This window comes from Glycine soja, chromosome 1, assembly GCF_004193775.1.
Source record: "Glycine soja cultivar W05 chromosome 1, ASM419377v2, whole genome shotgun sequence".
Lineage (NCBI taxonomy): Eukaryota > Viridiplantae > Streptophyta > Magnoliopsida > Fabales > Fabaceae > Glycine > Glycine soja.
The window spans coordinates 2813408-2822936 of NC_041002.1; the positions used below are offsets into that span (position 1 = coordinate 2813408).

At 32.1% G+C, this 9529-nt stretch overlaps 1 protein-coding gene across 1 annotated transcript; it reads right to left on the reverse strand.

Moving 5' to 3' along the window:
- Positions 1 to 1548: 1548 nt before the first annotated feature.
- Positions 1549 to 8963, reverse strand: LOC114409594 (glutamate--glyoxylate aminotransferase 2-like). The gene is made up of 14 exons (XM_028373103.1): positions 8536 to 8963; positions 7737 to 7883; positions 6793 to 6858; positions 6527 to 6644; positions 5018 to 5099; positions 4806 to 4893; positions 4563 to 4721; positions 3911 to 4084; positions 3687 to 3818; positions 2854 to 2919; positions 2655 to 2719; positions 2397 to 2488; positions 2132 to 2288; positions 1549 to 1847 (listed from the first exon to the last, which is right to left on the reverse strand). Exons 2-14 carry the CDS (start codon positions 7851 to 7853, stop codon positions 1718 to 1720), a joined length of 1446 nt encoding a protein of 481 aa, XP_028228904.1. The 5' UTR covers positions 7854 to 7883; positions 8536 to 8963; the 3' UTR covers positions 1549 to 1717.
- Between the last annotated feature and the right edge of the window lie 566 nt (positions 8964 to 9529).

Below are 9529 nucleotides of genomic sequence, written 5' to 3' on the forward strand. Positions count from 1 at the left end.
CTTTCATTTCCCCTTACTCAACCATATACCTTATCGTTATAATTACTAAAGGCAAAAACCATGAAAGGGAAACCTGAAAATAATATTTAATAAAAAATTAGGAAAAATAATAAAAATAGGAAGATGAGTAGATGAAGGTATCAAATCAAGTAACACTTTTGTTTACGTCAATAACAGATAAGTTTTGAGGAGTAACACTTTTAAGATATTAGTTAAAAAATTAAAAGAAATAAATATTTATAATAGACATTATAAAGAAAGAACGTAAAAAAAAGTTATAAATAATATAATTTTATGCATTTTAATAAAAATATTTTTCATTTTAAGAAAAAACGTAATATAATATCTTAATAACACTGATTAATATTTATAATAAAAGATTATGAATTTTCGTAATTCTCAGTTGTATTAGCAGCAATATTCTGCAAGGAGACAACTACATCCAGTGTCTGAGAATCTTTAAATATTTGAAAACATCATCATTATACATTTATTAACAATAAGATAAGATAAATGTAAGAATATTCGTTAAGAAATTAAAAAAAAATTATTCGAATACACAATTACACTTTCTATAACTTTTTTTAGGTTCTCCTATATTTTGCACAATAAACATTTTCTTTTTTTAATTTTTTAACAAATATCTCAATGACATTAGTTAGCAAGACCCTAACAATAACAATAGAAAAATGCACTTTGAAGGGTGTGTATGGCATTATAATTTTCCTCTTTTCAAAGATGGAGTTCTTCCTCTAGACTCTTATATAAACAAAAATAATTAATTTCACATTATTAAGAAAATTAATTTATATCATTTAATTTTTTTAATCTCAAGTAAAAAAAATAAAGTTATTTTTAAAATATTTTTTTATTGAAACTTGTTATCATAAATAAAAAAATATAATTAAAAATAGAACTAAAACTAAATAAAAAGTATTTTAAGAATTATAACATTAAATAAAGACAAAATTAATTAAGTTTATTTATATTTAAGTGTAACATAAAAAAAATCACTTTTTTACTTATATATGTGAGTCCGAAGGAAATATATTGGAGTTTGAATTTAAAAAGTAACTTGTCCTCTTTGTATAGCACCGTATTGGTTTTAGATCACAAGCAACATCCTGTAACACCTTTTATATATATATATATATGTTGAACCTTTTTCTTAGACATTTAAACACATGAAACTAATACTCTCTTCTGTCTCAAAAATATATGAAAAATTGATTTATGCTAATTAAAAAAATTAGCTAATCATATTTAATTACATTAATCTCAATTAAAAAAAATTTCCTAATGTATACCTCATTGCAACTTAATATCAAAAATAAAAAAAGTCATTTGAAAATAAAACTTTAATTAAATGAATGAATGATATTTTAAAGATAATAGCATTAAATAAAATAAAATTAGTTAAAATTTTCTTATATTTGAGATAAAGAAAAATGTATTTTTTCTTCTTCTGGGAGTAAGGTTGTTACATTTAAACACATGACAGAACCATCACATTCAAGACGATTGTTTGATTGCTATGCCACAAGATAATAAAGGTTCAAGAGAGATTAAATATGCAGCCGAAATATTGTAAGTTCAGAGATGATATAGAAGAAAGTGTAAGGTTTAAGAATTATCTCCAAGGACAAATAGTAGAAAGGGAGGTTATGTTTTTCTTACAAAAGCACAAGAGTATAATGCATCTTTTACGATAATTTTCTTACAACCTTGAATAACCTCTATTGTCTTCGTATTGCTCCATGAATTCATCATTGAACTTTTTGAAACTATCCATAATAGCGGGCATGTCTTCCTCGTCTGGTAAAATAGTAGTCCTCAAATGGAAGACCCTGTACGCAAAAGTTTGACACAGAATCATTAGCAAGTAGTAAAAGAAAACCAGTGCAATATTTCTTTCTACATCATATATGTTGTAGTTCTTGAAGGTATATATACTTCAGAAATATATTATCAAGTACTAAATCTCCATAGTTACTACATCATATATGGCCTAATTAAAGCACATTCTCATTGCATGACAAACATGGGAATAGGCAAGTGGGATCACTCTAAAGAAAGGCAAAGAAAAGGGGATAATTTATAAACATCAGAAAATAAATGTATAAGTATGTACCCTTCTCTCTGTCCAAATCCTGAACCAGGAACAGTGGATATGCCAGTGGCTTCCAAAAGTTTGAGGCAGTAGAAAACATCTGGAACCTTTCCAGCCTGTTTAGCAGCCTCTAAAGCTCTTGGCGGCAAACGTATTTGAGGGAATGAATACATGGCACCTGAACAACTTGAGGAATCACTAATTTTGTACTAGGAACGAGACAATCGAAGATTGAAATTGAAGCATGAGAACATATCAAATTGTTTTGGAATGCTATTGTTTATACCTTCAGTAAAATTACAAACCACATTTCTGCAACTGTTGAATCCATCAGTCATTAGCCTTGCTCTTCTTCTCAGTGATTCAAGTATTCCGGTGCTGCAAGTTATTGGTAATTGTCAATTCTACATAATGACTCCTTTTTTCTTATGATTTTAGACATTTGGGAAGGTACGGGAGAAATGATGAACTTCTCATGCTCAAATAATCAAAGTTAACTTGACAAAAATTTTGACATTTATCAAATTAGCCTTAGCATGATTACCTCTCCCTAACAAATTTGTCATAAGAAATATCTCCAGGTTGAGGTGGATGGAGCATAACTCCCATCTGTAGAACAGGGTAAGAAATATGAATAATGAGGAAATTCCCAAGGAAAGAGAAAGTACTCACTAAAATAACACTTTGAACAAGTATATTAAGTCTAAATTAAAATATCTGAGAAACATTTAGATCAAACTCACAAATATTTGTGCTGGAACATTTGGACTAAGTGATATTGATGCAACCTTGTAGATCTCATCAACTGTCTGCAAAAGAAAATCAGGATAAAAGAAAAACGTCGTCAGTGTAGCTGTTGCAAAAATTGAAGAGGTGACAATTTGTATGAACACCTTACATGTAGAGTCAGAAGGTCCTACATCCAGACAACAGGCAATGAGTGAAAAAAAAGTATTTTACGACAAAAAAGTTATTCATTTCACCATATTACATGTGGCACCCATGTACCTAACCCATTGGTTAATGTGTAATAATGTAAATTTTCGGAGCATTATAGTCATTGACATATATTCAGGTATATTGCCAGTGCTCTTTGTTCATGTTCAACAGCTTTTCTACCCCTCTATGTTTTGACATGGCCTGTCAATGGTTTAAACTTTGAAGCACTAAACTGGAATTAGATGCAATAAATCTTGATAGATATAAAATCATTCATGTGCTTTCATCTAACAGGTTGGGATAATTCATTTATGACATAGTATGACCATAAGGCCCAGAGTTTGATCACTGCCAGTCTACCACCCTCATTCTTCTAAATAGAAGTTAAACTTCAGCACAAGGTTGGGTGAACCTGAGCAATGTTCATGCTTCAAGTGGAGCCTAAATGGCTCTCGCGTGAGAGGGGGTGTCAAAAATAAAACCATTAATGAGTTTTCACCTCACATTTTTAAGCTTTTAGAATAGTTTATTCGTGACAAAGTTGTCCTGAAATTTTAACATAATGCAAACGTTGCAAGAAATACCAGTTTGAAACTCAAAAAGAAAATTCAGTAACACAAGATATGAAAAGGCAAACCTCTGGAGGAATGTTGGTCATTTCAAAATATCCACCTCGCTGTCCACATTCACCATAATAACCTTTTGACACGGAGTGAAAAGAAATAAGCTGGACTTCCTTGCTTATAGGTGGCCCCAAGTCCATCAAAACCTTCTCATGTAGAAAAAGTATATATTATTAATTCACATTAATGACTGAGGCAAAATATCAGTTTAGCAGCAGCTGCAGCACAACAAGCATACCTTTCTAGAACTAATGAAGGGTCGTTCATCCTGATATATATTTGTCTGGTAAACCTCATCTCCAAGCAAGGCTAAATTTTCTTGATAACAGAATTGCAAAACCTCTCTTAGATTAGCTTCACTAAGGCATTGACCAGTAGGGTTTCCAGGATTTATGATCACCATTGCTTTAACCTACTCAAAATTAAATTTATGATTTTGTTGCTTCATTCAAATAAAGCATTACATGAATAGATAAGAAAAGATTTTGACAAATACAAAGAACATAAGAAGGATATTAAGTTTTGCAATTCAAATTTTAGCATAACAAAAATAATTCATCATTACATGATTTCTTCACTGGTAGAAAATACTTTTCAAGAAACAGCCAAGATATTGTAAAATTTCATGTGGGAACATTGTTTATCAATCAGCCATGTGCTATTTTGTTTCCTTTTCCCTTTTATGTTGCACAAAGCAACCAGCAAAGTCATTTCTAGTAATCAACTTAGAAGAAATAGGAAGAGAAGTATCAACAACAAATACTTTCAATATGACAAGATTCACTCCCTTCACATTGATTCAGCATCTTCCAAACATGTAAGTGTTTGGTTTTGTGAGTTTGATGTAGAAACAGAGTGGAAACATAACATTGTAAAGACAAAACACATACAGTTATTCCTTTAAAGCGAGCCTGCTCAACTGATTGACGAAGTTCATTAACATCAAGACCCCAATTTGCTGTCTCTTCAAGGTAGTATGGAACAAGGGTACCACCAAGCAGAGCAATTGTTGCTGAGTAGAGTGGGTATTGTGGGACTGGAACCAAAATCTGGCAATAAGAAGTGTTGGGCAATTCTTTCAATGACACTGAATATAGAAAACTGCAGTACTAACAAGAAAAAAATTATATTACCCCATCGTCTTGACCTCTGATGATAGTATTTAATATCTGCATCACCCCCTTGCTGGCACCATCAGTGAGATATATGAGTTCTGGATCACTGTAAATGGAACAAGAAGCAATGAATCCATTTGCATAACAAATTGGAAACTTAAGAGACCCTTTAAAGAAAGATTTTACAAGATAAATTAGAAAACAGAATGAGACTGTATAGAGTATAATACGTTGGATAACCATCACGCCTGAGTATGAACTCAGCCACTTCCTTCCTCACTCCTGGAAGGCCGCGGGAGTCACTATAAGCGCCTGCATCACCATTAGTTGCAGTTCATTATTGAAGATTCTCATATCAAAGAAAAGTCTTAACTCCTGTGTCAGTTATGAGTAGAAGAATTGGTAAAATGCCCAATGGTACAATACTACAATAGTAATAGTAACATGTAAATTTTAGATGGTATCAGCAAGAAATTTTGCAAGCTAAGAAGAATGCTGCTAGGCCTAAAAACTTCACATGTTCTCATTACAAAACATTTAATATGGTTCAGACTTTGAAACATTCTTTCGCTTGTGCTGTTGTTTTATCAGATTAAGTCTTCAATTCCAGGTGTATTTACATGTGATAGATTGAAAGCAGAAGGCCACTAATGATATATAAAAACTTGCTGACGGCTAGATATAAAATCATTCGTGACTCTTCACCAAACAGTTTAAACTTTAGGGATAGTTGATTTATGACAAGGTAGCAGAACTCTATGACGGAGTTGTCAAGAGTTTGATCCTTGTCACACCATTTTATATACTAATGTGAATTTCAGCACAATGTAGAGTGGGCATGTGCATTTGCCCATGCTTCAATCCCTAAGTGCACTTGGGTGTGAGGGGGCGTGTTATATATAATATCATTTATGATCCTTCACCTAACATTTAAGCTTTTGAGACAGTTTATTTATAACATAAATTATTCCATAATATTTTTAAGTGCAACCATCTTTTTGGGGCAATTTCTTCTTTGGTCAACTAAAACTTTATCTGAGATCCTTATGCAAGAAAAACAAAAAGGATAATTAAATGGAAAATTCAGCAAACAGATATAAAAGTCACCTTAAAACTTTGACTTGTGTACTCAGTTAATGGAAATTGTCTAAATGTTTCAGAAAAATATTTTAACAAGAGAAAAACACAGAATTTGTGTTCAGTACATAATTTTTATTTTTCATAAACTAAGTTTTAGTATTTTCCATGTAGGAATTTTGAATAAGCTGGTTTTACACACTAAACATTAAGCAACTGATAAGTGTAAAAGGATTCCTAGTGCATGAAGCTCCTAGGCTCAATTATGTGCGGTTTTGGGAGGACCAGATGTATGAGGACCTCATCCTTGCAAGCAGAGAGGTTGTTTCCAGAATTAAAACATGCATGTTGGCTACAAGGCTAACCTTACCCTCATTTCAAGGCTCCCCCCACTATGCAACTGATAAACTATATCTAATCAATTTTATCATGGGCAGTATACAACCAAAAAAAGAAAATAGATTTAACAAATAATGCAGCTTTTTGTTGCCAGGTATTGCTTAAATTATTTGACTTACCAGCATTACTACTTAATTTTAGCAACAGAAATCAAGAGACAAGAATAGGATAAAAACTAGGGTTGCAGAGCAATACTTTTAAAACAGATCAAAATATGTAAAATTCTACAATGTTATAAAACAAAGTAGTTGACATATGAATACCTAAACCACCCGAGGTCAATGAAAGATAGTGTTTAGCTCTTGCAATTGCATCAGCAGGGAATAGCAGTCCAACATTAGGATCATCAAGTAGGAATGGAGCTTGGCACAAAGCAACAACCTGCAACCAGAAAAATTGCTGTATGTTAGCATAATCAACAAATAAAATAGTTTAACGCTATTTAATTAGATAAGAAGTATGTTTAGCTGTTAACATTAGAAAAGTTATAAGATCCAGTAAAAGAAGAAATATGACAGTAATGGTAAACCTGACGAGGGAAGCTCAGTGGTTTCTGTCCCAATGCATGTGGGTTGCCAACATTAGTAAATATAATCTGCCAACAATTGAAAATGAATTACTGTAAATATGAGTAGGGAATTTGGCTCCTCTAAAGTTAGCAAATGTGTAAAGTGTTAGTAAGATCACATTTACTGTTGATTCAAAGTTAGTTAAGATTACATGGTAGTCCAATTCAAATTAATGTACTCTTCTTCACATTACACATTTGTTCATTTTAGAGGAGCTAAATCCATGACTAAGTACAGGAACACAAATGTATAGATGATGACATGAATATAAATGTAATTTTATTTGTGTAATTTGGCTTGAAGGTAATGTAAGCTGACAGTATTCATAATAAGACTATGTTTGCATAGACATCATTGGTAATGATGCTCGTATTTTTATGCAAATCCATTTTCAGGATATGCAAATGCAAGTTAACAATAATAAAAATATAAATATGTTTAATTTCAAACAGCTAAAGAGTTTAACAACAACTGATTTGCTTTACGGAAGATACTTCAATGTAAAAAGATTAAAACAACAACTTTGCCAACAAGCCATTAAGAACAAAAACTGGGTATTATAAAGTGCTTACTATTAAGTTTCAAATGCTAAACATGTAATAAGTAACATACTACCACTACTATGATGGCCATGTGATAAAGGTCTAGGACACAACAACTTGTTCAACATGGTGCATACTTGTGGTCCCCTCTAAAACCATATGAGAATCTTCGAACAATTCGCAATAGCAGGCTTCAAAGTTACTTTGAAAACCCAGTTTTTTATAATACCAAATAAAAGACAAATTCAATAGAAGGAATTTTATGATCAGGATCAATTTATTCCTCCAACCTAAGGGTGCAAAGTGCAAGTCAAACAAATATAATATTTTGTAAATGACCTGGAAAATAACTTATAACCTACCTTTTTGCCCTCTTTCTGAAGCTCAGAAGCTCGAAGGTATAATTCACCTCTGACAGCATATTGACTCTTCTTCACGTTTTCATTTATTGACCCATAGTCTAAAGGCTTTGGTGGCATGGTGAAGGAGAAGACTTCTTGCAGATGTTACTGAATAAGAAAGAGAAAAAAAAAAAAAAAACCAACAAACTAAATCAATTGCCAACCAGAACAGTTCAATGAGGGAAAAGGAAAAAAAAATGAGAACTGTCACGTAGCCATGCCTCGTGAAACAAAGCACCACAAAATTACCCTACTCTACTACATGTGAAGTGTTTTCGTTAAGGAACTTAGATTTCTTCAATAACAGAATTCAAGCTAACTAGTGAAGTAAATACTGATATGCAGACTTAGAATACTTAAAGGAACATAACAGAATACTTAAAGGAACATAACATATGGCTTAACAAATGCAATACCAACCAGTTTGCAAAATAATAGAGATAACAAAATTAAACAATAACAGTATAAAAAGCAAAAGCGTGTGCACTGTGCCCTCAGGAATCTGTGCTCACCCCTAGTCAAAATTCCGCAATGATACGATGAAAAAGAAAATATAAAACAAAAAAAAAAGGCCAGATTCCTGAAAAAATCCCTTCAATTTTGCGACCAAAAATCATTTTTTTAAGAGAGAGAGACAAGAATCTGACACAAACCCAGTTGACACGAAAGGCAAAAGATTCGATTTTTAGTATTTTACTGCAAGTGGGTCATTTGGTGCTGTATTCATATAGATCGAGTGCAGTTGAGAAATGTTTGTTACCTGAGGAATTGGATTCGAAGCTTTTGTGAAGCGAACAGTGTGTCGTGGATCACTTGCAATCGAGTCAAGTGAGACCACCTTCGCTTGATTGAAGAAGAGTGTTCGGTGTGGGAAAAACCAAGTAGTTTTAGTTCAGAATGTTATACGTGTCAGACAAAAGAGTGTGAAATTTATTTGTCTGTAGTGAAGTGTATGTGTGGCAGTGGCGGTTGGTGGAACGCAATGGCAGCACCAGAGCCACTGAAAAAAGTGCTAACGGATTATTGGAATTGAGATTTGAGATGGCTTTATTAATCCAAAGGGATAATGCTCGTCCTTCAATTGTGGCCAAGCTTTGGAGTGTAAGGGTCTCTCCGTAGATAACAGGGCTCTCTCTGGCCTTTGGCTTTCTGCTTGAATTTGATTGAAGAGTGTGTATGTGTCATTGTCTCTTGGGGGAGTGGTTCTTGTTGGTTTCTTTTTATTGTTTAGATCCGTGGCATATTCTCAATTCAATTTCCCTTTCTCTTCTTTGTTTTTACCAAATTCTCTAATCTTTTATTTAGTATTTTGGATTTGTATTTGCAAGTAAATTTACATTCAAACTGTGTCAATAACATAGAAGCAATTATTTATGTGTTGAAATTGACGAAGCAATTATTTATGTGTTGAAATTGAGTGCATTGGATGTTTCCAACGTCATTCAAACACAAACACAATGTAAATGTTTTTTTTTAGAAATTAATTATTGATAAAGTTGATAAATTATTAATATCAATGTCACAATAACCAAAAAATATTGGAAGAAATTTATACACACATAACAATTTATATAATAATTTGTATGATCCTTTTTATTTTATTTTAAGAGTGATCATGGGTTCAACTCGAATTAATGACAAGATGAATCTAAACCCGAATTATGATAATGTATAATTTTCTCATGATTTGTATTAGTTCTAATTTTGAATAAATCATCAATTTTATGGCAAAGTTTTATCCTTTCTTTTATTTT